Genomic DNA, 26,959 nt, shown 5'->3' on the forward strand with positions numbered 1-26,959 from the left:
TTTTTCATATAGGTCAATAGTTCGCATGATTTTTACTGGCTATTGTTTAATTTTCAAGTGGATGGAAAGAAGCACGTTTTGAATATAACTGATTTCCATACATTATGTTATTTGCAAAACAGTGACAAGCCGGCCCACCGAGACGACCCGCGAAGGTCATTTTATACCTTCAAGGCTTGGAGAGGGATGCCATTCCTCGGTTCAAGCAGGCGGTGGGAGGGCATTGATAAAATTCCAACTTCTATTTCAAATATCTTTGGAAAACATTGACGATTAGAAGTCAGGAGGGGGAAAATCCTACTGATTTCGGGGTTCCGAATAAAAATCTATTCCTTTTCTTCCTCTCCAGGAGCAATACTTTTAGGATGGCTGAAGCGCTTTGGATAAAGATGACCTAGAACTCCTCCAGTTGTCTCTTTTTCCTCATCCGGTCAACAAATATTTATTGAGCACCTGCTATATGTCAGGTGCGCCACCAGGCACTGGGGACTCAGAGATAAAGGACCATCCCTGTTCTCAGGACATCCAGATGATGTGGGCATGTCAACAATCAAATCTCGTCATGACAATGCTACGATGGCCAGCACAGGACGCAGGAGGGAGAGAGCAGGTCTGACGTTCATTCATTCACTGATGGTATTCGTTATTTATTGCTGGGTAACAAACTACCTCAATGCTTAACTACCTAAAACAACAATAAACATTATCACACAGTTTTGGTGGGTCAGGAAGATAGAAGCAGCTGAGCCACACGGTTTTGGCTCAGGGTCTCTCATGATGAGAGTCGGAGCTGCAGTCACCTGAACTCTTGACTGGGGACTCAGAAACTGCTTCCTAAATGGCTCCCTCACATGGCTTTTAGCAAGAGGTTTTAGTTTCTTGCCACATGAACCCAAATTGCTTGAGTGTCTGTGACTTGGCAGCTGGCTGCCCCAGAGCAAGTGATTCTAGAAAAAAGGAGGTTGATGTTTATGACCTAGACTCAGAAAACACACACAATCATTTCCTCTATATTAGATTGGTCCCACAGGACAACGCTATTCAACATAGGACTACCGAAGGTGTCAATATCAGGAGGCGAGGGTCATCGAGGGCCATCTTGGAGGCTAGTTACCACACCCTTTCATTGATTCATTCAACAGCCATTTATTGCGCACCTGTCAGGAGTCTGGCACTGTGCTCAAGACTGGAGATACCAACATGTCTGTGAATAACTGAGTTCAAGGCCTGAGTCTTTGTTCAGTTCTGTGTCTTCAGTGTCTAAAACATAGAAAGTCTCAGCATTTATTTGTTAAGAGGAAGAAAAATATAGTGGTTAGGAGCTGGACTTCAAGTCCGGGCTCCTCCCCTTCGCCCTGATGATTTCCCATAAACCTTGTTTAACCAGATTTGTTTCAGTTTCATGTTGTTTACAACCAGGAATTCTAATTGATAGACTCACTAGTTTTTCCACAAATCTCTTTTTATATAGTTCGGATTCCAATCCAGGATCCCCACATTGCATTTAGCTGCCATGTCTCCTCAGCCTCCATTAATCTGGGACAGTTTCTCAATCTCGCCTTGTCTTTTATGACCTTGGCACTTCTGAAGATGGCTGGTCAGGCAATCCCTCACTTTGGGATTGTCTGAGCTTTTTCTCACAATTAGTTAGAGATAATGCATTATGGGTGAGAACACCGGTAGTGGCATTGTGAGTCCTTTTGGGGTACGTGATATCAACATGTCTTGCTTCCAGCACAAGTGACTTTCAGCACTCCATTAAGGTAGTAGACGTCTGCTTAGTTTCTATTTTTCCCTTCGTAATTAATACTTATCTTGGGGGAGATAATTCAAGACTCTGCAAATATTCTGTTTCTCATTCTTCTGCCCACAAATTTTAGCATTCATTGATGATGCTTTCAGACAATTATTATTGTGTTGTTTGCCTGTTGCTGATTTCCTATTTCTATTATTTCTTCTGCATTTATTATTCTACTGCAAAGAATTGTCTATTCTCCTCATTTATTTACTCAAGTATTTGTTTTAATGAGTATGGACTTGTGGATTTTTTTCCTGTGTGTTATAATTCATTACTATGATTACTTGTTGCTCAAATTATCTTAGATTTGGCATTGGGAATTCTCTCGAATTGGCTCCTGCGTGTATAGAAGTTTTTTTTTTTTTTAATTTATTATAAAAGTAATATATGCCGGGGTAGGGGGTACATGAGACCTTTCTACCATTTTTTCAGCTTCTTATAAACCTATAATTCTTTAAAAAAAAAAAAAAAGGAATACTATATGCTTCTTGTAAACAATGTCAGGAAATACAGAAAAATATAAACATTATCTCATCTTTCAGATTTAATCTGTCTATATTCTGATACGTTTCTCTCCAGACTTTTTCCTTATCATTTTAAATGGTATCATAACACAACTGTGGCAACTCCGAGCAACGACATTTAGTTTGTAATGGGGAGAGCGCGTGCCAGAGAGACAGGTACAAATAACACAGCAACACCGCCCGCCCTGACGTCCACGGGTCTGCCACATACCCCGAGCACTCCTGGTACCTGGCCTCATCCAATCCTTCTGCCAGCCCTGTGAGGTGCAGTGCTGTGGGCAGTTCTGAACTGATGAAACAGGGGACTGGAGGGTCCTGATCTACTGAGTCAGGGAGAAAGAAGTATCAGGGTTAGTTAGCAAAAACAGCAGGGTTAAAGCTCATAAGCTCAGGAGAACGAACACAGGTCAGACTGATTTTGCAGAGGGAGAGAGGGGGTGGGAGGAGAGGAAGAGAGATTATTAGAGGAAGAGAAAATAGGAGAAAAACAGAAAATATCGAAGTTTCACATTCTTGCAATCAGGAAGCAGGCAGTCATTAACTCAGTGGGTGTTTAACCAAACAGACCTAAGGTTTTGGTCAAGGATGGACTTCCCGCCTCCGCTCTGGGTTGCCCTGACAACCTCCTCCTTCCTGTATTGACATTATTGTGAGAAAGGAGGCAAAACAGGCAAGTGAAGAAAACAGTCATTAGAGGTGGAGCCAGCTGTGGGCTGGCTCGCTTCGTCCTGGGGAAAGGGGTCTGGGGAGGCGCCCGGAGGGAGGGGCGGAGGGCTCGGTTCTGGTGCTGCAGACAGAGGCCCAAGGACCAGAGGGTGCTGGGGTGTCTTATACAACAGCAGTCTTGAGAGTGAGTGCTAGAGACATTGGAAATTTTGGCGAAGCCATTCAGCGTCAATTAAATCTCAGTCGTTGCGTGTTCTCATGGCCTCCCCTGCTCGTCTCCAATTTGTCAAGGATGCTGAGATGGGAAGCCCAGAAGCCCAGGCTCAGCCACTCACTCTTCCAACAGGGCTCAGAGTCGCCGCATCGGCCTGGGGCTTAGGCCCCGCTCTCTTTTATCATCACCAGAAGGGTTGGGGTCGTCAGCGGAGGAGCCGGCAGTAGTTACTACTGTCTTCTCTGTCCAGGTAGGGAAACGAAAGACTGAGACATTAACTCGTCCAAAGTCACAAAGCTAAGAAAGTGTCCAGGGTTCAAACCCAGCACGGATCGAGTCGAAGTGTTTGCTTGGTAATTATGTCGTCCTGTGACACAGAGCAGTGGTTCTCAGACTCTAGCTTGTGTCAGGATCCTCTGGAGGCGCTTGTTACACACACACACAATGTTGCTGGGCTCTGCCTCGAAGTGTCTGATTTGGTAGATCTGGGGTGTGGCTCAAGAATTCCCATTTCTAACAAGTTTCCAGATGATATTGATGCTGCTGGTCTGTGGGCCGCACTCTGAGCAATGCTTACATAAAGCAAGCCGTGTGGCCTTGGACCTCAAGTCTAGTCTTCTTAAAACAAGGAGTAGGACTAGATTTTCGCTCTTAAATTGTGTTCTGAGGACCCTACTTGCTTTCAGAGGTGCCTTAGCTATGGTACAAGGATAATGTTGAGAGAGTTCGGGTCCCCCAAACTTACGTCAAGCCAAGTGCTCCCCTATGGTTCCACGTGAGATTTTATTGGGAAAGAACTTTCTGCTATTGAACATAACGCCAAGAACGATAAACTACTGAACTAAAAGATGTTAAAATACTGTGCTCCCGTTATCCATTGCTGTGGCTTAAAACAACAACTGTTTTAATATACGATTTTGTGGGACAGGAATCTGGACTCAGCTGGGTGGATCTCTTTCTCGTGGTGCCCACTGGGTTACTCGGTGCTCCTCAGCTGGTGTCCAGGGCAGGCTGGAGGGTCCAGGATAGCTTCCCTCGTGTCTGGAGCCTGCTGGGGATGGCTGGATGGCTGCACTCAGTAGCAACAGTTGACTGGAACTTCTCTACGTGTGGCCTCTTCAGCAAGGTGTCCTTAGGATTGTTGGACTTCATGGCAGCCCAGGGCCCAGAGCGATTGTTCCGAGAGACAGAAAGTGGAAAGCACCGGTCTCTAAAAGCCCAGGCCGAGAAACTGGCACAATGCCACTCTGACATCTTCTACTTGTGAACACGGTCAGCAAAGCTCCCCATGCCCACCCACGTTCAAGGGCAGGGGACAGAAACGCAAGTTCTCAGTGAGCAGAACGTTTTGTGGCTATCTCTGAACTCAGAGGCCTCATCTTCTCCTGCCCCTTATTTTGATGGTGAGAACCTGATCCTCAAGGCTGATGCGGTAAAGGGATGAGGCTTATGGGGGTGGGCGCCTTTCGCATGTGGGAGAAGCCCGTGTAACCTCATGGAAAATCCCTGCAGAGAAAAACCCAGTCCCGTTCCTTCACCCTTCGGACTCGAACTGCAACTCTGAGCTCCACGGAACTCTAGTTTTTGATGAACGTTTATAAGTCCTCAGCTACTTAGGAAAGAAAAACAGTTCCACGGTGAATTCTGTTTGGGGAGATGCTTGGCGAGACGGCGCTTACAGGTTCTGTGCTGCAGAAGTTCTCGTAACTTGGCCATGGATCTCTGTGGACGGCAGGAAGCTGGAGGAGGCTGGCCTGGGCTTGCTGTGAGCATCCTCGTGGTGAATCTTTATTCGGTTCTGAAAGTGGGTCCTCCTGGTTGGTTTCCCCTCTTTTAGAGGGCCTCATATATGGGAGGAAAGGGGTCTCCTTGGGTAAAGGGAAAGCGATGCTTTGCTCTGTTTTCAGGTGGCCCTGTAGGCTCGGAGGGGAGACTCCTCTGAGAGCTTCTGCTCCATCCCAGTTCTCCCCCAGGTTAACCCCTTCCGCCAGGAAGTTTGGACTGCTCTATTAGAGATTCTAGAGCAGAACCAATGAATTATTTACATCCTTTCTTCTGGCAAAGGATGCTAATGAGATGCTAATGCAGACATTAGTGTAATTTCAATGCAATTCCTGGAGCCTTTTTTTTTTTTGGCTCAGGGCCTCTGCCCCAAACTGGCTGTGGGAGGAAGGGGCGGCAAAGGAGCCCAGGGACTGAAGACTTCCCAGCCAGCACTTCCCAGCTGTGGAGGCTAGAGGACTCCCGAGAGTGCTCTTCTGGGGCAGGCGACCTGTCTTCCTAGATCCTGCTTTGGGAACTTGAAGAACAGACATTCTGAAGGCTGTTTTCTAATCACATAAGTAGGATGGCCTTTAAATCACCTCCTCCAGGCTGCCTTTCCAGGTTTATTCCTATCCACCGTGCCCTCTCCTTTCTCTCCAGGCTGAGAGCATGTCCTGCGCTCACCGCCACCAGCGCAGAGCTCCTGAGAATCTGCATTCAGTGTCTTCCCTTTATCTCCAGGACCGAAGACAGTGCTTTGTACGCACAGGGCATTCAGATGTTATTTGATGAGCTGAATTGAATTGTTCACATGTGGTTGCTTCAATTCAGAAGGAAACTGGTTATTTTGATAGAGATTAGTCTTTGCCTTTGGATCTGCTAAGCAAATTTAATATGTAAACAAGACTCAGGTAGAGAGATGTTAAGCACTCTCAAAAAAAAAAAAAAAAAAAAAACAAAAACCTTTTCCAAGCACTCAGGCAGCCTCCATTTGACGAACAGTTGGCTAATTTCCAATGATTTAAATGTATTTATTCAAGTAAGTGCAATAGGACCAATCTCTACTTGGCAAAATTCTGTTAACTCTTGTCGTCCTTTACTATATAGCCTCAGAAGTAACTCACTTTCATTTTATTTCATTTCTTTCCTTTATTTCTCTTTTCCTCCTTCCCTCCCCGTCTCCCTCCCTCCCTCCCTCCCTCCCTCCCTTCCTTCCTTCTTCCTCCCTCCCTCCCTCCCTCCCTCCTCCTCCCTCCCTCCCTCCCTCTCTTCCTTCCTTCCTTCCTTCCTTCCTTCCTTCCTTCCTTCCTTCCTTCCTTCCTTCCTCTTAATTAACGTTTAATTATTTAAGCTTCCCACGTATTCAGATGGGCCCTTGCCCCCCAAATGAACAGACTGAGTAAGTGTTGGCGAGTAGACTGGTGGTCTCGAACCCGAGCAATGTCCCTGTCGCGTACCTCGTAGATGACGTGGGGACCGAAGCAGAAGAAAAGTCCCGAATACACAGCTCTCTGCAATTTATCGGCACTAAACAGCCTCCACCTTCACTGGGTGGGCACCCTAGATCGGTGTCCTTGCCTGGCCCTCCCCCCACACCTCCTGGCAGGGGCAGCCCCTCAGACAATAGCAAGGCCTGCATTCACGGTTGTAGGAGGCGCTGGGCAGACTACTTCACTTAATCCTTACCACGAATCTGTGAGATAGGTCCTGCTCCTGTCCCCTTCACGGATGTGGAGCCTGAGGATGAGGGAGGTGGAACAGCTTGCTTGCTGCCGCCCAACTAGGCACAGTACCTGGCCTACAACAAGGGTTCTAAGATAGAGTGCTGTTAGCATCCCTGTCTTTCTGGGGACAGGGTTACATAGCAACGGAACAGCCCAACTCACTGGTAAACCGCGTTGTGGTGACCACCTTCTGTTTTCAGCCCTTGGCGGACTCTAGCATTTCCCTGCCCTGAGCCGAGGGCCGGGGACCATATCTCATTGCCTGTCCCATCCCCAGGCTGCTCCGACTTCCTCGTCTACATTCTCTTCCTCCTCCTCCATCCCCTCCTCCTCTTTCTCTTTCCTGTCGTCCTCTGTTTCCAATTCCTTCCTTCGCTTTTTCTCTTCTTTCTCCTCCGGGGGTCAAGCACTTGAACTCGGCTTAGCTTCCTTGTCTTTTTTCCCCCTCCCTCCTTCCTTTCCCTTGGGCTCCGGGTAGAGAACTTCCCGTGATGAAAATTGGTGGTAGTGATGCAGACGGCGATTTTTGTTGTCGTTGTCGTTGTTGTTTGCCCAGCCAGAATTTCCAGTCCCTTCCCCTCCTTTACTCTTCTCATCTTCTTATTCTTCTCATCTCATCTCACCATTCGGCATAAGAATGCGAGGTTCTACTATGAAAGGCCATTCATATTAGAAAGAGAAGGGGTGGCTCGTCTTCTAGGAAACCGAGGCTGCGCTGTATCTGTCTGTATTTGTCTGCTACATGATTTGTCTATGAGGGAGGGGGAAGGACCCGAAGGGTAAAGACTACAGAGATTGAGGAGGGAGAGGAGAGAAGCCGCTAGAAAGAAGGGACTCTGGGGCGCTCCTCAGACACAGATCCTGACCGTTCTGAAAAGTGACTAGTAAGAAAAGTACAGTACGTTTGGCGTCCTCTCTACTTGGGGTGTGTTTGTCACCAGCCACTGTCAGGCGAAGGACTTGCCGACACATCCTGCCAGGACATTGCGGGGCAGTGACATCATGGCTACCATGACTATCAGCCCATCAGTTCCGAAGCTCCCTCCACGCGCCTGGCGTTTGTTAAATTCTTTTCATGCACCATCCCCACACCTCACGAACTGGGCAGAATAGGAAACGGAGGCCCTCGTTGTATTCGTCTGCTCTGTAATTTGGGCTGGAGAACGCTAAGCAGCGAAGCACGATTTTCTGCCCCCTGTATGTAAAACTATACTGCTCATCGAGCATCAGAGGAGCGTGACCATCGACCTAATTTATTGTCAGCATGGGAAGAGAAGACGCATGCCCACAAATTTAAGGACTAATTAACTCTACGAGAAATACAAGAGGTGCCGAAAGGTTGTATGATGCAATGCCAAATTAATGGCAGAGATGTAAGAACTATAAGGCCTTATTTGTGTTTATTAAAATTGCAGATGCCACCAAAAGATAGGCAAATATACTTCATTCATATGCAAGTGAATGAATATATGTTACCTAGAGCCCACTCAGACTAACAATAATGAATTCCGAATATCTTCAGGTCAAATGTGATTCAGAACTGTTTTATACATTTGGTATTTCTTCAAATAGGATTATCTTTTTTCTAGAAGCAATTGCAAGGCCTAAGAAGATTTTCGACAATGGAAAGGATTTTCCCTTTTCCTGTAATGAACAGATCAGAAGCTTAATCCCAAGGTCTGTCTCTGTGTCCAAGTGTAATTATGGTTTGAGTCACTCCAAGTGGGTTTTTAAATATATATTCAAGAACCGTAAGTCATTTTGGGGTAGGAAAAAAACCCAAAATTTTAAGTCAACGAAAGAGGTCACTTTCAGCAAAATTTATACCCTGGAAGGAATGGGGCTTTTTAATATCAGGCTCCTAGGAAAATACCGATTTCACTCCAGGCCGCTCAAGGCCAAGACTGCTTTGTGGCAACTTTCAGAAGGGCATCTAGTCCCATTTTCTTAGTTACTGACCTCTCCGAAATATGCAGAGATCATGAGTCTTTTGGCCCATCAGTGAGAGGCTTAACTCTCAGGTCAGCAAGAACTGTTAAAGAAAAATTATCTATGACATTTGTTAAAATGGTCACATTGCCTCTTCCATCTCAAAATCCCTTCTGCCTCTCTTTTATAAGGACACTTGAGATTGCATTTGGGCCCGCCAGGATAATCTCAGGATTCTTAACTGAATCACACTTGAATCTCTTTTGCCAAAGAAGGTGTCATTTACAAGTTTCAAGGGTTAGAACCTTGAATCTTTGGTATCTGTTATTCAGCCTACCACATAAGCTAGTAAAAAAATCAAAAGGAACACAGAAACCTATCATGAAGAGAAGGACCCATAGAACCCCACTGGAGCTAGAGATCATCACTGGAAATAGTTTGGAGCATATTTTTCAGGATTTTCCCCATTACTTATACTAACAAATGTATTTATTTTATTTCCTTTCCTTTTAAAAATTAAAAATGGGATAACTTTCTACACAGCCCAGCAACTTGTCTCTTTCATTTAATAATGTATCTTCGCAGCGAGCTCTTTAAGAGTGAAAGGGATTTACTTTCATGCTGCTGTCTTCTTTGATGTCAAAATAGCAACTTTCCAGTAAAGTAACTGAATTTTTAAAAAATTCCATTTGAAATAATCTCCTAGAAATGCCAATGTTAACTTTAATTCATAAGAAGAAAGAGATTTTGAACCAAAATAAGGATAAAGGCTGCTTAGAATTTAATATTTTTGGTAAATTAGAGAAAGGGCACTCTAGTTATACATGATTGCAGCACAGTGTACCTGGAGGTTAAATGACTTGAAGTGTGTATATTAACATGAGTCAATGCTTCCATGGTATCAATTTAAATTAAGCATCCGTTTCAGTTGCAGAGATATTAGGAGATCTGAATTGGAATCCTGATTCTCCCATCAATTTAGGCAAGCTATAGCCAATCTCTGGGCCTCCGTGTTCTCACCGAGAGGATTGGATCTTCCATTCTGCAGTTTGGGGAAGGTACTATTCTAGTAGGCTAGAGACCCTGTTCTGAATACCAAAGCTTTTTCTAACTTGCTATGATCTTGAGCTAGACAGTCAGCTTCTTTGGGCTTCAGTTTATTCATCTGTAAAATGAGTGGGCTAGTCTACAGTGTTCTCAAGATCCTTTCTAACTCACATTTTAAGATGATGAGTCTTGAACTTCAGTGTGCCTGAGAATTCTCCAGGGATTTTGTTAATATGCAGAGTCTGATTCAGCAGGTCTGGAGCAGGGCTTGAAATGCTACATTTCTGGCCAGTTCCACTGATTCTGGTCTGGAGACTGCACTTTGAATAACAAACCATTTAGATTAGGAATGTCAGGATATTTTGTTAAAGATTTGGAAATCGGCAAAAGGGATTACCCTCCCTGTGTGTTCCTTGGGTAGAGAGCTGGTCTGGGATTACCTGGTGCTTTGGGGTGGGTGCATCTGCTTGTCTTTTACTCAGTTCTCTGTACGACCAGAAGTTATGATGTGGAATGTAGATAGTAATAGGATGAGTTTTGTTTAATACAGGTACAACTGATTTCAGCCCTATAGGAAAAGATGTCGCCCAAACATTGCTTTTTCTTTTCTTATAGGATATCAATCGCTTTTGCACAATTAGAAAATGCGTTTCAATATTCCTGATTGCCCACGTGTTCTTCAAAATCTCCTTTAAATGGGTTTTATCTTTTTTGAAAATTATACGTTAACACCATGGGTCTTTTGCAATTCATTCATTGATTCATTGACTTATTTACAGCAAGAAAAACTTTACACCAAGAGGGCAGGGGTTCAGGGTGAGAAATGAACGCCTCTAGGGAGTGGGCGGTTAGGCATCAGGCTTTCCTGACTCCCAGCCCACGTATCAGTTGAGGAAAACTCACTTTACCTCCACTCTTGGCCAAGTCATTCCCCTCTCAAAGCTAGATCACGGAATACGGTGGAAGAAAATGCTTTTAGGAATCAAGAGGTCGAGAGACCTGCCCAAGACCAGTAGGGGGCTGTAGCTACTCTGGCATTCGAACTCTGACCTCGTGGCTCCCCCAGCGTTCTTTACACCACCTGCCGCCTAGTTCACTTTGGGGCCACTAAATTAATGGTTCTCACATGTCTGCAGCAATTGTAAGAATTTAACTCCCTCATCCCTCCAGGTGTTTAGGGTCTCGAAGACGCCAGATGCGGGACAGGGGACTAGGCCAAAGAGCGGGGCTTGGGGCGGGGTCACGGTCCCAGGACCGGGGGGGCGGAGCCCGGAGCCGCCGAGCAGACGCTCTCACCCTACGGGCTGCCGGGAGACGGTCCCGGCGTTACTGTGCGCTCCTGGGCTCCGCCTCCGCTTGTCTGTGTCCGTGACGGTCGCTCTCAATAAAGTTGTTGTTCTGCCAACATGGCGGCGCCCATGGTGCCTGGTCGGGCCGTGTTCGCCTAAGGTCGGAACCCAGGCGTAAAAAGTCTCAGGCTAGAGCCTGTGAGCAGGTAATCCTCTGATGGGCTCAGCGGGACACGAGACGAGGCCCAGCCTTCTCTCTCTTGGATCGGGTGGTTCTGACTTGCTGGGAGCAGGCTGGGAAAGTGCAGACTGGGTTAGGTGGTCTCAGAGTCGTGCATTTTCCGTACTGGGAAGCTCCTAGATGCAGGTCTTGAGATCTTTGAGCCATAGACCGCGTTGGTAGCTCTGGACCCTTTCCCAGAAAAACGCACGTGTACACATTGGTTTGCACTGAGGTTCCTCTCCCACCGTTTCCCTACCCTCTTTGATCCCTGATCTTTGCTTCTTGGGCTACGGGTTTATAGTCAGTTAAAGGCCATCCAGCACATCTCTGGCCCACAGATCATTGCCACAGCATGTTCGTGCTCGACAGTTCTTAGAGACCATTTGGGTTTACCCCCTCAATTTAAGGAGAAGCTGAGGTTCCAGACAGTAAATAAATTTGTCTGAGGTCCTACGGGGAATTCGTAGTTGGAGAAGCCAAGGTCTGTATTTTTGGGAGTCACAAAACTTTTTATTAAAGATTAATTTTCCCAGGTACATTCTTGCACACTTTATTTTGGGCGTACCCAAATGCCTTCAGGGAAAGAAATCATCAAAAGAATAAGAGGAAAGCGAGTGATCTGGCTGGGAACATTGGGTTGTGCTAAATGATTGACAAACTGCTCAGGAGAGCTTTCTTCTGGGTGGCTCACCAATGCGCTTTCTGCCTTCTTTTTCAGGACCATCTTACCTTCTGAAGAATGGCTTCTGCTGGGCAGAGACTGGGGTTCTATGCCTCTCTTCTGAAAAGGCAGCTAAATGGTGGGATAGATATCATCAATTGGGGAAGGAGGGCGATTCTAGGATGTACAAGAGGTATTTACAGTGCCACGGGAAAGTGGACAAAAGAGTATACGTTGCAGACAAGAAAGGATGTCGAGAAATGGTGGCATCGACGAATAAAAGAACAGGCCTCCAAAATTTCAGAAGCCGATGTGAGTATTTTGAGAGATTCTGAAAGGGTAGAGAAGAGAGAAGGGGAGTTAAGGACTAGGACTCAGGTCAGACTGCCCAATTCAAATAAGTTATTAAGTATGTGACCTTGATCTAAATGATCGAATCTTTCTGTGCTTCAGTTTTCTTATCTGAAATGAACAGTGATCATAAATAGTGCCTGCTGCTACCTAGGATACTTGTGTGGGGTAAAATGAGATCAAACAAGGATAGTGCTTAGAAGAGTTTCCACGTGGTACGTGAGCGCATAATGGGCATGCAGACAGTGCCACGCTGGGTATTCTTGGACCATATTTACTGGGGAAGCCTGTCAAGACAGGAGCCATAGCAGGTGTGGGGTCCTTTGTGGTCCACTGCATAGTTGGGCCTCACAAAGGGCTCTGGCAGGGTCAGATACAAGACTCCAGGAGAGAATCCTGGGCCCCTCAGTTGTGGAACTTTTAAGCTGCACGTTCTGAGAAGTGCCTGCCTCTCCCCTGACATGGCCTTGGCCTCCAGCCCTGTTCTGCCACCTGTGCATCATGGTTTAGGAGGTACCAGCCCTTTCCTGGTGTGGTCTGGGGCCGAGGTCCTACCTCGCAGTAGCAGCTGTATGAGTTAGTGTACCCTTGGCTTCCAGTCAGCATGTACCAGCTCAGTGCTCTACCTGAATTGTCTGAAGTACTTGGCTGTAGCCAGTTGCTATGGAGCGCTCTGCTAGAGGCTGGCTCCTCTGGGGAGCTAGCCTGCTGCGGATCAGGCTTAGGTGCATTAACCATCACTGCTGGTGAGAAAATCTGGTATTGGGAGAGATGGAGTGTATAATAAGTGAAATGATAAAAAGGCAGGCTTGACTGTAATACATAATTATATAATGAAAGCTTGACTTTTACTCATTAGGAAGTGAAAAGCCTTCATGGCAACATGATCAGACTAATTTAACTAAATGCATTTTGGAAACAAACCTTCGGGAAAAGTTTAATTCTGAATAAGGAGCATAAAATTAGCTTTTTTTCTCTTTTTTTCTTTTGGTTTAGATTATAATTTAGTGACTTCCAAACATTTTGAAGTTGTAGCTTATTGCTTTTGTGACATCTCATTCTTCTTAAGCCTATGGTTTTTTAAAAAATTAAATGGATCAAAACAGTTTCACTAATTGGGTAAATAGCTTTAGGGTTATTGTCAGTGAGCCCCTGGTGGTGCTTCGTCAGATCCGAACCAGGGAATGTTGCAGTGGAGAGAGCACCTGTTGAGGAATCTGGAGCCTGGGCAGTAAAATACTGGCTCAGCCCCCCAAATCAGTATGAACTTGGCAACATCATTAACCTTGACCCTCACATTGCTCACGTTGTTTATCTCACAGAATAAACAAAAGTCAAATGAGAAAATGTGACCGAACGCATTTTATGAACTGAAGTGTTATGTAAATGAAAAGTACAAGAGGATAAAAACGTGGGTGTATCTTTGTCAGGAGCTAGGAATATGGCTAGATGCTGGTGGATTTTGAAGCATTTATAATCGACCTCCCTCTGGAATTAGATACATTTGAAATCCACCCAGATGAGTTTCTAAGAAGTGGAATATTTTTGCCATCATCATCATAATTATCACCATTAAAAGAATTTCCATTTAATGAGCATTTCGCTATGTGTCAGGCACCATCTGTCCATTTATTATCTCATTTAAGCCTGAAACAATCCTGAGGGTAGGAATTATTATCCTCATTTTAGGGGTGAGAAAATTGAGGCTCAGAAGGGGTTTTGACACTTTGTCAAGATGCACAACTAACCTGTGGCAGAGCCAGGATTCACACCAAGACACCTTTGACCCCCTGTTTGTTTCCTGAGCTCACGCCTCCCCCCACCACCCCGCCTCATCTTTGATTTACAGATTGTAAACTTAGCCCAGAAAGGCAAAGCAATTTGCCTGCGGTCTCACAGCCAGTGGCAAAGCTAGGACCAGAACTAGGGCTCCAGGCTCCTACTGAGTGCACCTGCTCTCTGCCAACCTCTGGGCAAAAGTAATAGGACCCAGTTATAAAGACTATCCTTTTCCTGTTGCTTACAGTTAGAATTTCTTTTAAAGGCTTAAATTCCTTCACTTTTATATAATTATAAAAATTTCCCTTTCAGTCAGGTTCCTGCTTGGTTATAATATAGACTCCCATAATTCCTCCTTTTCTTTCCACCCACAGAGGATAGAACACATTTCATTGTCACAGAGGAAAATGACTTAATCCACACAAAGCAAAAGGCGCGGGCAGGCAGCAATAAACAAAAATATTCATGAATATTAAAGACTCGGTAGCAGTACTTTTCTATATATCTTTCATAAACTCAGTTTTGGAGTTTGGCTTAGCTATAATAAATCAGTTGATTTTACATAAATTTACTCTTTGTTGGACAGACCTACAAAAAAGAGATGCTAATGAATTATTTATGTGTGAAAAACGTTAGGGACTATTAAATAAACAATGTCAAAACTACATTACTAATAAAAACAAGGTGATTATAATAAAGGAAAAAATAGTTTTTAAGTGAAAATTTAAAATGAAAAACTAGAAATACTTTATATCGAGCATTTTCTTGTTATATTTTTGGGTGGGGTCCTAAAGATCTGTGACAGCTGTTTCCCCATGTCCCTAAAAATGAACAGAGTGGATAGTTTGCTTATTTTTGATTCTGCTCCAAATAACAGAATGTGGTCTTGCACTTCCTTTGAGAGACTTGTTTACGAGCTCTGTCACTTGTCTTCTTAAAGACAGTAAGTGCTGAGTCCCCACCGACTCTTGAACCTCAGGTCCTCGCTCGCACTCCTGAGAGTTATGGCTTTCTTGAGAGTTACGGAACCGCAGTTTCCAATTAAAGTGCGTGCTCGATGTGCGGCCTCCATCCGTTTATATAAATCAATAGCAGTTGTCGCTTCGGCATTTCGGGATGATTTTCTAGTTTGTGTAGATCAGCTCCAGGCTCCTCATTTATTCCCTTTTCTTCCTTCAGGCGGCTTTTCTCCTGCTCACTGGTAATTTGTAGAGGAAGGCAGGGCAGGGAAAAGTTCCACTCTAGTCTGTTTTGCCGCGTGTTTGTGGCTGTGTTGAAAGTTTGTTTAACTTCTTTGCCAAAGTAAGTTTAAAGCAAGGGGTCAAATGATTTGGAAAGAATCTGATTTCTGGTTTCTTTTGCTCCCCTGATTACAGTTGGCTGTGTCAATTATCAGTCCTGCAAATGCTTAGCAAAAAACATAACACATACACAGAAGAACTGTTATGAATATTCTGTTTTGCGTCAGTTTTCATCACTTATGGGGAAGCAAAGCCTTAAAGCACTCTAATGGATCTCTAGGAAGGGAGTGAGGACGAAAAGAGAAAAACCGAAGACAGAAATAAAATAGTGATGATGTCACATGGTTCTGGCCCGGAGTGACTGAACAGAAGCAGTTACCTCTTGTTACCTCTTGCTCCTCCTTTCTTTAGGGGAGCCCCTTCTCCCTGACGAGAAGATTTAAAGCTGGGCAGGTGGGAACATTACTATCACCTGGACAGGACTTGTGACATTTTCTGGGAAAGACGCCCTCAGTAATACGTGCCAGGTAGCAGGCTTTGGGACCACAAAGGCTGACAAACATTCACCCACAGTTAGTAAACTCCTGGGGACGGCCAGGGGGTGGGGCTTGGGGAAGGGAATGATGGAAACCTGGTCCCTGCCCTTGAACAACAGGTCCCCCACAAGGAATCAATTAGATTTCCTTTGGAGCCTTATCCCCTCGTGTGCACGAGCTTGTGACGACATTCACCATTTTACCGGTAGAAGAACCCTTAGTCAGTGTTCCCATGAGGACTTCCTGCCCTGTGTGCATTCTGTTGGGGTGCAGGTACCGTTTTCCTGTGTTTCTCGTGTTGGAGCTGCTCCTTGGAAGCCAGAGGGTTATGTAACCCTGAGGTGGCCTTAGGTCACCCCGGAAATAGCAACCTTCTCCCTTGTTTGGCTGAGATTTCTTTCCTTACCTTCCCATTTCAACCATTCTCCTGAAAGATAAGCTCACAATGTAGCGGAGAAACCCAGGACCCAAACCGGTGACTTAGGGTCCTGGTCTTGCTCCTAAACCCACGTCTGAATGTGGCTGTGGGGTTTTCGGGAGGGGCTCTGTGTGGAGACATGTCACATCTGTGTGAGTCACTGTTGCTTTCTTCAATTAACATGGATCTGCTAGAGCTTCATTTGGACAAAAATACAGTTCTTTGAGACCTAGATAGAAGCTTTTAAAAGAGAGAAAAAAAAAAGATTAAAAATCTATATGGGTAATTAGCACTTTGAGGTTGTTTGGCATGATTCTTTAGCTCAAACCAGGGCTTTGAATTTTGGCTTTTGACATTTTTGTCAGTTTACATTTACAGGAACAGTTTTTTTTTTTTTTTTTTTTTTAAAAAAGGACACTTAAAAAATTGAGTAACGTGCCGGATGTTTTGTGCACGCGGGGTTCTCAGTAAATGCTTGATAAATACTCACTGTCATTCTCGGTCATCCTTCCCTAGACATCAAAGCCCAAGTTTTACGTGCTGTCCATGTTCCCTTACCCGTCCGGCAAGCTGCACATGGGCCACGTGCGTGTGTACACCATTAGCGACGCCGTCGCACGCTTCCAGAGGATGAGAGGCATGCAGGTAAGGGAAGGGGCCTTCAGGAACAGCCAGCCCTCCGTCACGTGTGTCCGGGACAAACGGGGAAAGCTGATTTTAGTTAAGATGAGGACAGCTTCGAAGATAAACGTGGAAAGCTCGGCATTTCCTTTCCTGAAGTGGAATTGGAAGATGTTTAAGCATCTAGGTTACTTAGGGGGGCAGCCATGTGTCAGATGTTCTGCTAGGGATGGAGACGGGGTGGGGCCCGGGGGGAAGGTGGCTACGAAAGAAGTGTGGGTAACGCATGGTATCTCCCCAGGAGGAGTTCACAGTCTGGTGGGGGTGAAACGCATAAATAGATACTCACTGGACAGGGGATGAATCCGATAGTATAAATATGGATTCAATGCTGTGAGTAAGGAGATGGGGCCACCAGAGATTTTTCTCTTTGCATTCGATATTTTCTGTACTCTCTAATGAGCACGTATTGATTTCATAATATAAAAAGTAAAATTTTTATAAGAAAAAAATATCTGGGGAGTCATAGCTCCGGGGGAGTCGGGAAAGGCTTCGCTGAAGAGGGACCGTCTGACGTGGGTCTGCAAGGGTGGGGAGGAAGGAAGTGGACACCTCCTCGCCCCACTGCCAGTTACCCCAGAGCCTGCCCCTCACTCTCAGCGGCACGCGATCTGTCAGATGAGGTGGGAATAATCATAGTACCTCCTCTAACTGCTTAGAGAGAGGCAGGATCGAAATGGAGCGGAGACCCTGGGACCCGATGTCTGAGATCCAAGCCAGGTGACCTTCGACTCGTTACTTAACCTCTCTCAGACAGGTTTCTCTCATCTGTAAAGCGGAGATACAATGGTAGCTGTCCACTGGCCTGTTACAGAGATTCAAAGAGGATGGCTGCGAAGCGCTTGGCACGTACCTGGCACATGACAGTAACCAATAAACGTTCACGCTGCCTGGAGCCTGCTCACAGCAGCTCCCGGGAGCCCACCATGCTCTCCGCCCACCTTTGTGTTTATTCATCAGTCACCTTAGTAGCTTGAAACCAAGCGTGTTGGGAGTATTTACACCATGGAAATGAGCAAACACTACAAATCAAGGCCTTTTCCTCCGGCAAGCCAATCGTTAGACGTTAACTGGCTTTCCCACGGGCTATTATTAACCTGTCAGGGCCTGTACAAATGATGGCCGCCACCTCCCAGTTCTCCATAAAGGTTTTCTTTTAGGAAGATAAGTGCATCCTTGTCACAGCTGGTTTGAAAATTTATGCCGAACTGACAGTGGCGGCAAGAAGCATTCCTAAAAAGGAAGTCAAGTTAGAACGGCTCTTCATCACTTGAAGAGTTTTATCATTAACTCTTTCTACTACCAGCCTCCGAGGTTCGTGTTCTGGTTTAAGCTGGCCAAAGGTATTTGTCTCCCTGGTTTACGGTAGATGTTCTTTCCCCCAGACATTGCTGTCCATCATTCCGCTGTGTTTATTAGAAAGAGGAGGCGTGGGGTGGAACTGGCTCTTTGCCTAAAGTATAATATTTCTCTGTGGTTCTTCAACTAGATTTGTCATTTTTAAAAAATTTTTTTTACTTATGCCTACTTATTTTGGATATTGAGTGAGTGAAGGCAAATCTCTGGAGATTAAGCTTTTATGGCAAAACTGTACACTTCTGATGCGGTGCAGGGATGGATGAGGAGGCCCAAGGCAGAGCCCCAGGCCCAGAGGTACCGGGACCCTTATGGGAAGCTCAGGCCCAAAGACACAGCGGAGTCACCTGCAGGAACAAGGTCTGGCTGGATCCAGGAGTTGGGCAACCTAGGTTTGCATCCTGTTCTACCACTTCCTAGCTGCGTGACGCTGCCCGTGTCATTTAACGGCTCTGGATCCCACCTTCCTCCTCTTTAACATAGAGATGACAATGGTCCTTCCATCACGGGGCTGTAGTGCAGGTCGAATGAGTGAGCGCGCGTGTCCGGCGCATAATAATCCCTCGATAAGTGGACCCGCGATGGTTATTTGTCCTGATCTGACTTCCTCTGCAGAGGCCTTGGGCACCATTTCATAAGTGACTCCCTGCGCTCTTCGGCCTTCTGAGAAGCAGCCGCTCCGCACAGCACTGGCTGCAGCCTGAGTTACCCGTCCAGCGACGTGACTGGTCCCCGAAACCGCCTTTCGCGGTGTGGTTTCTGGTGTCTTCGTTCCTCGGTTTCAGTTGCTCTGTTTAGGATGATTAAGCTATCCTTTTTGGGGGGTATCCTCCAGGTTTCCCTGAAATTAACTTCTTGTTAATTTTCACAGCCCATGTTTAAGTCACATCATCCCAAATACAAGTGCCAAATTTGGCGAAAATGTGTCCTGCCATTTTTACGTGATATGGCAGAAGAGAAACGGAAACCTCAGTGTGATTGTCAACATTCCGGGAGCCTGTCGAGCGTCCTCCCGTTTTAAAATCCTTCTTCCTCAATGTCAGACTGGTCCCAGAGTGAGCAGGACTGGATTCAGGTCAAGTTCAACGTTCAGCGATCTTCACTCTAAGGACAGAAGGCACAGCTAATCTGGAGTCACAGGGCTGGACACGTGTATTGATTGATTCATTCAAGAAATAGTCACTGAGGACCAGCTTTATTCTAAACCCTGGGCTTTCTCCTGTGTGAAACAGGAATACAGTTGACCCTTGAACAACACGGGGGTTCGGGGCGTGGGCACCACCCCAGCACAGCTGAAAATCCAAGTATAACTTTTGCATCCCCCCAGATTTATCCGTAGTCCCTTGGTTTTCATGCAGGATTGGTTCAAAATCAGTAGGCCTAAGAAGCATTCGGCAAGCTTTGTGGTTTTTCTATGACTTGTTAATTCCTCGATTGATTTGCTTTGTTCTCGATTAGAGACCTGCGAGGTAATTCTGAGATGCACTAAGAACAGTTTGACGGGGAAGTAAAAAGTATGGGCGTGACCCGTGCACCGAGTCTGCTGTGTTAAGGCCTCGGCCACCTCCACGGACGCGCCTCTGTCCTCGTCCTTCTCCCTCGGTGACACGGAATACAGTGGACCGTTTCCTCCTTTTCGGAACGCTCTGCTCTCTTGTCATGTGACTCCCTCCACCTGCTAGGTTCTTCTCCTGCATCTTGGCTTCTTCCTCCCAATTTACTCCACACAGGCTTTTCCTGCTTCACGCCATCTTTGCGCACTCTACCGGGTTGAGAAAGTTCCCCTCGATCCCTGGTTTGCTGAGAGTTGTTAGGATGAATGAGTGTTGATTTTTGTGAAATGCCTTTTCTGCATCTGTCGTCTTTCTGAGATGAAATATGGGTTTTCTTTGATCTGTTAGTGTGATGTATTATGTTGATTGAGTTTTTAAATATTAAGCCAACTTTGTGTTCCTAGGACAAATTTCATGCGGCCATGACGTATCTTTTTAGTGTATCGCTGTGTTCAGTTAGTTACTATCCCTACGTGCAGGAGAGATACTGATCCGTAATTTTCTTTTCTTGTAATGTGTTTGTCTGGTTTTGATATCAGGGTTATGCTGGCCTCATAAAACAAGCTAGGAAATGTTCACTTCCTGTCTTTTGAAAGCAGCATAGATTATTGGCATTTCTTCTTTTATTGTTTAATAGCATTCACCAGTGATGGTACCTGGGAGGTGTTAAAATTACAAATAGTTCTTTAATGGATATAGTGCTATTCAGATCTGGTTTCTGCATTCATTTCAAGCTGTGTTTTCAGTGAGTTTGTCCCCTTTTATTCTCTATCCACTCTTCCTAGGTAGTGTGGATGGGGAGAAAAGACCACAGACTTCCCCGACAAGTTCAGAGGAGGCCAACGTGGTGGCCCTTACAAACTCAGAGACCGAAAGTAACCACATAGGTTACTTTACATCTGAACATAAAATTTTCTAACCAAAAGCAGGTCATGGAAGGTAGTCACATTCGGGGCCTGCAGCTTTCTTGACGAAGGTCAATCTTTACCTTAAGCGAGCCTGTCTATTGTCTTTGCATCTAAGATGACGCACTGTTGGGTGTCAGAATAAGCCCTTCTTCCAGACCCCTCGGGGCACAGCCCGCGGCCCGGAGCACAGACCCACAAACCCCTCATGGTTACCTTGTACCCCCCGCACACCATCTGCACACCACCACCGTGTGCCGTAAATGTTAATTGTTAACTCTTTTGTACCTGCCAGTGCTAAAGAAGTATGTGCCCCTCCGTTTTACTTTTTATCCAGTCCCAGAGGTCTCCCCGCTTTGCTTTCTCCTGCCCCCTTCATCTACCACCCGTGAACCTCCTGACGTCTCCTCCTTCGATTCTAACGTATAAAATAAGCCGCAAAACTGCCATTCTCCGGGGCATTTTCTTATTTTTTCTTAATCTGTTGTGATTTTTTGCTTTCCGGCAGTTGTCGTCAGTTTGGCTCAGGTAAACGCGTTAAAGTTCTCTGCAGGTGTGGGCGTTTCCGACGTCATCGGTAGTCTCATCCGTCCCCGTTGGTTTACCTGTGATGTTCTCAGACGTTACGAACGCTGCCAGCGCAGAAGCTCGGAGGGCGTTATCGAAGACGCCGGAGCTGCCGTCCTGCTGTCGCGGACGCGCCCGCTTCACCGCGTTAGCCTTAGCTCGTCTGTCTTCCGTGTTACAGGTGCAGCTCTGTCTCTGCACAGAGGGGTTTCAGTCCCCCGGTTCGCAGCACCCGCGGTCCCAAAGTTCGTGCGTATCCCGGCCTTCACGTGTTCGAGCTTTCACTCCGTACTCTCTTGTTTAAGCATACATACGCACCTTTCTGTGTAATGTTCTGTGTTTTTAATTTTATCTAAAAAATATCTTAATAGTCCACGTATTTTTTTCACTCGGTAGTTTCGTTTCGAGATTTATCCTATGTCCCTAGAGTTAGTTCATTCATTGTTGTTTGTAAGTGTTGTGTAATTATGACAATGTCTAATTGTTCATTTTCACATTGATAGCGTTTTAGGTGGTTTCAAATTCTAGTCCAATGAACCTCCTCATACCTGACTCATCAGCCTGTGGGAGAAGTGGCATTGCTGGATCACAGAGTATGGGCAATCTCATTATTACAACTTCTTATAGTAATAAATTGCTTTCTGAAGTGGTGGTTCCCATTTATAGATCTAGCAGCAATGATGACATTTCTTCCTCCCCTACGTCTTTGACAATACTTATTAATGTTAGACTTTTTAATCTTTGCTAATTGGGTATAAGGAAACGGCATCTACTTGTGTTTTTAATTTGCATTTTCTCGAGCATTGTCCTCTTGAAGCTGAGGTGTTTTCATGTTTGTTATCTGTTTAACTGACGTATGTTGGCTTGCTCACGTTATCTGCCAAGTTCTTCCTGGGTGGTTTGTCTTCTTCGTATTGCTCTGTCAGAGTTTTTTATGTAGTCTAGACTGTTGATTCTTTGCCAGTTAAATGCAACGCAAATATCTTCTCCCTGTTCGTGGTTTGTCTTTGCATTCTGTGAGCCCAGCCAGACCACACTTTGTAATTTGGGGTTGAGAATGGGAGAGAATGATGATTTGGGAAGTTCGAGGTGGCTTTTCCTTCGACTTCCTCCCTGTAGCAGCAAATAAGTTGTGCAAAGCTGAGGAATGGGACGAGCATGCCAATGGATTACTGGGGTCTCCCATGCGCTCATAGTTCACGAGACATGTCCACAATCATCACAGTTCTCTCAGGGAAGGCTAGAGTCACACACACTGACCAGACCATGGACACACAAGTAGATCTCACATGGACTTTATAAATGGAGAGGTAGTGGTTTGGGGGTGATGAGTCGATCAGGCACGAGGTGCTTTAGCCAACAGCAGTGATCAGTCTCCCACCACAGATTTGGTGCAGGGTTCATGTGAGTTGATCAGTGAGAAAACCCCTTAAAAACTGCTATGTGATTTCCTAATTAATAATAGCAATATTAGTCCTGAGGCTTGGATGTTTAAGCGGGGGCTGCTGGAAGCCAGAGATAAATTATTCTCTTTCGGGAATCAGAAAAGGCTATGCTGCCAATTGGTTTCTTCATAAACTCATACAATGTCTGATGACATATTTAAAGCTTAGCACCATATGGTGATTTTGTTGTGTTTTCATATGTTGTACGCACAGATGGTTGGAAAATAAAATTACCCACCTCCCACCTCAGCTGGTCTCCCCAGCACCTTCTGGGCTAGAGGCGGGGTGGTTAAAGCATCAATGTGCCGAGTCTCCCTCACGGACCCGGGCTGACCGACCTGTCTCAGGCCAAAAGCCTCGGGCACTACTGAGAAGTTTTCTGCCTGGGCCTTTTCATTGTTCCCTGTGGAGGAGGAAAGACAGTGAGGCTGCGTGTCTGGCAGCAGCACGATGACAACATGATGACCTACAGATATCGGGAAGTGGGGGGACTTCTCAGCAAGTAACAACAATATACATTTCATCAGTTGTCAGTCTGCCGGTCAGTTGACGCATGTGTATGAACAGCCCCGAGAGAACAGAGCGTGGCATTTAGGTTTCAAAGTTTCAAGTCTCTGTAGCATCTGAAAGCAGAGAGTGGGCTTCCAGAGCTTATGTTCTCAGGTGTAATTTGAGGAAGAGAACGAATCGCCGGTGTAGTGTCTCGACTGGAAACCGGCCCGGGTAGCTGCCCGTCGCGTCCCTCCGCATTCCCAGAGGCGGTCTGCCCTGGTCCTGGGTGCTGTCGCTTGGACTTCTAAGGATTCGCTTGAATTCGATCCCCAATCTGTGGCGATGGAGGGTTATTACACCGGCTCAACAAACTGAGATGTTGTGTTTCTCGTTTCTTGGAAGTAAACTGTCGCATCTACTCCAGAGAAGCCGCGACACTCTGAAAATAGCAGTTTTCTGAGAAGCAGTAACCATGGTTGCTCTCGATGAGAAGCCGAATTGGTTTTAAATATAAAGTTTCGTGCTGCGATGGAAGAGAGAGAGTGCTGATCATCCCTTGGAAATTGGTTGGCTCCTTCCTGGCGACGGTCGCGCGGCTTCTCCCTCCGTCAGGCGACCGGCCGCCCTGGCTCCCTTCCCTCCTGCCTCCGAAGTCTTCCTAACTCCGCTTGCTCCTGCTTCCCATGTTGGAGGAAGAACTTGTACCTATGGCTGTCCTTTTTTTAAATTTTTTTCCCCCTCTAAAGAAAAGTATTTTCAAATTGTACCTCAAATTTCACATTTCCCCTTAACAAAACAACAACAACAACAAAAAGGAACCGTAACGTAGATAAGGCTACAGTCCCCTTGACCACCCCTCTCCCACCAGGCCCTGCGGGGCAGGAATCCCAGCGTTGTCCAGTGTGTGTCCTTGTCTGCCCGTTGTCCTATGCAGCTGTACCTTCTCCTGAGACCCTTCTCTTGGTCTGCTTGCCATTCATTCTGCCGGACAACCCTGAGACGCCAGGGGCTCTGCCCGGAGGCCGGCAGGAGGCCCCCCCGGCATGGCGAGGCACGTGACGGTGTCCGCACCAGAGGCTGGTCTGACTTGCCGGGGCTCCGATGGCTGTGTTCGCCCCGCCTCGGAAGCCGGCCCCTTGATATCCCGAATCCCAGGAGGTTTCGCGGTCCTACTCGTGTTCCTGCACTGGGCCTTGGCCGGTTGGCTGTCAGATTTGCCCCGTCGCTTGCTTTTCTGAGTGGCAGAAAGGCAGACCACCCCCCACTACAGGCCACAGTCCCCAAACTCTGGTGTCAGCTGGCCTCTGCCTGGCTTTGAGCAATGAGAAGTTCTGGCAAAATCGGAGAGCAGGAGGAAAGGAGAAGCCAGTGAATTTTTCTCTGGCCTGGTTCGTGTCTCCTTCATTAATCCAGCTGCATCCGGGCAGACCCGCCTGTTTCAGCTTCTGCAGCTGGTCTCAGCCTCCGAGCCCTGTTAGCTCTGCCTCCCCCTGGAGGCGGTGGAGGTGGCGGTGTCCTGTTCTTAGGAATTTCGGGCTTGTTTATCCCCTTGGCTTCTCACTCAATGTTAAAGTCTTAGAATGTTTGTTAGAAGGACAGCTGGAAATGATGCTTTTTCACACTCAGGAAGTTTTGTTTTATTTTGTTTTATGGATTTGCAAGTTAAAGCTACTAGGACTTTTTCTGGATTCCCTTCTGCAGAAAGCACTCATATCCAAGAGTCAACTCATAGGGAATTGAGAGGCCTCAGGTAGCCCCGGCACATAAATCCAGGTGCTGCTTTTTATGTTTTTGTGTAGGGTAAATTGGCACATGTTACTTGGGGAACGGTGGAAGGATTAAACCGCGTTATGGTCATAGAAGGGAACAGGACCCTTAGAGCTACAAAAAGGAAGGCATAGAATTGTTTCGGTGCGTGCTGTGCACGGTCTGGGCCATAGAGGAATCACGGACGAGGACGTGGGCACGGTACAGAGCGTGGGGGTGTCTGGCCTCGAGACCGCGACGCGGACGAGACTGGCGAAGGAGGGGCCGGCACCGTGTCCTCCGCATCAATGAGCTGTAACGATGTGACCAGCAAGTAGAATGCGCTGCCAGGAAGGGAAGGGACGGACTTCGGCGTTTTGTGATCTCGCTCTCGGTCTTCACTTCGTACCCCTTGCCGGTAGTGAACCATCTCGTAGCACAAGAGTGTGCTCTGCACTTGGTCTCGTGGAAAGGTGGCTCATGGAAACCTTTATCCCAGCGATCCGGCCCATCGTGGAAAGAACTGTCCTGATTTCAAGATGCAAAAAGGACTTCCCACACTGTATTGTAGGGCAGACTTTTTGTTGTTGTCGTTGTAGTTAGTTAGTTTTTGATGAAAATATGAACTATCAAGAAGCTTTAAGATTGTCCTAACTTTATTTTCATAGACAGCTTGGGTAACATGCGAGCTAAGAGCATCTCTTTATGTAAATCTCATCTGACAACAAAAATAGAAACGAGCAAGCATGTTACGTAAATCCAGGCAGATTTTTGGTGACTGTCTTCTGTATTGACGTTATTTAAAAACGCGGACGCCACCTCCCAGAACGTTAATAGGCAGCAACATTGAACTGGTGCCCATTATACACTATTTTATGACCTGCGGCAGGTACAGCACACGCACAGAAGGCAGCTCCAACAAAGCAACCGAGTGGTGATTAAGCTTCTCCTTTCTCGTGGAACGGTTATGCAACAGTTAGGCATTCCGCCAGGGGGGGTGCCCTGCGAGGGTTGAAGCAGCACACCGGCATCGTCCACGGGCGTACCGAAGAACTTTCTAGTAATCCAGCACGTGTCCCCATGCGGGATATTTTTAAAAAGCTCTTGAAAATTATAAAGGAAAGGAGAAAAAAAACTGTGATGTTTAATAGTTAATAGGGGGGATATTTTTCCAGCCATGCATTAAGCAATACTCAAGAGACAGCTGTACCCCAACGGGCGTTTGTGTTAGTTAGGATTCTTGGCGACTGGGCACTACCACGCAGCTCAGACCAGCTTAAGCAGAGAGAGAGGTTTTGTTTGTTTGTTTGTTTGTTTTCCCAGATCCTGGTGTCATTTATAGAATCAAAGGAAATGTGGGAACCAGGTCCATTAGAATTGGGACCAGATCCCCAAAGCTCGCCATGGTCCCCAGTCTCTGTCCATGTGCCAGCGTTATTTTCTCCGACATCGCCACCAGGTGGAAGGCAGGGCCACCCGGAGCCCTGGGCTCACATCCTTGTTTCTCTTGACCAAGGAGAACAGAGAGGAGAGAGTGTGCCGCCATCGTCTGGTCTCCGCGGCACACACCCCACCACACCTGCCCCTCCAGACAAGGGCCAGGCTTAGAGAAGGACTCCGGCGTGTGCCTCTCTCCGCAGCGCGTGTGGGGATGGGCATTGTGTCTGGCAGCCGCAGCAGGACTGTGTGAAGTTGGAGGAGGAGCGGCGTCCCGGAAGGGGAGGCCGCTGTTTGGAGGGATGAAACACTTGGGTCTGCTGTATTCGGCAGGAGGGAAAGAGGCCTCAGGTCTAGGAGATCAACTGGATTGGGTCATGTCTGGTCAGATGTGGCTTTGTGTTCGAAATCAGTTCTCACGGAAGGGTAGAGGACTGAGTTTTCAAAGCAGGCGTCTTTCCGGACAGTGAGTACCGAGCCAGGCCTTCTGAGACTGTCCCCGGATGCCACAGCGCATGTTTCAAGCCATTGTCTTGTTCATGACTTGCTGTTGAACTTGCTGTTGACGCTGCCAGCTGAGCTGTCACTGGTCGTTCATTTGTAGAAATTAATG

At 46.5% G+C, this 26,959-nt stretch overlaps 1 protein-coding gene across 2 annotated transcripts in view; it reads left to right on the forward strand.

The window, feature by feature from the left end:
• The first annotated feature begins 11,026 nt into the window (after positions 1 to 11,026).
• Positions 11,027 to 26,959, forward strand: part of LARS2 (leucyl-tRNA synthetase 2, mitochondrial) — a 120,393-nt gene continuing 104,460 nt past the window's right edge. For both annotated transcript variants that reach the window (XM_036218806.1, XM_016141333.2), the window contains exons 1-3: positions 11,027 to 11,161; positions 11,897 to 12,151; positions 16,681 to 16,809. In XM_036218806.1, the coding sequence (XP_036074699.1) occupies positions 11,918 to 12,151; positions 16,681 to 16,809 (363 nt within the window). In that variant the 5' untranslated portion in view covers positions 11,027 to 11,161; positions 11,897 to 11,917. The remainder of the gene's footprint in view (positions 11,162 to 11,896; positions 12,152 to 16,680; positions 16,810 to 26,959) is intronic.

Source organism: Rousettus aegyptiacus, unplaced genomic scaffold, assembly GCF_014176215.1.
Source record: "Rousettus aegyptiacus isolate mRouAeg1 unplaced genomic scaffold, mRouAeg1.p scaffold_m13_p_4, whole genome shotgun sequence".
Taxonomy (NCBI): domain Eukaryota; kingdom Metazoa; phylum Chordata; class Mammalia; order Chiroptera; family Pteropodidae; genus Rousettus; species Rousettus aegyptiacus.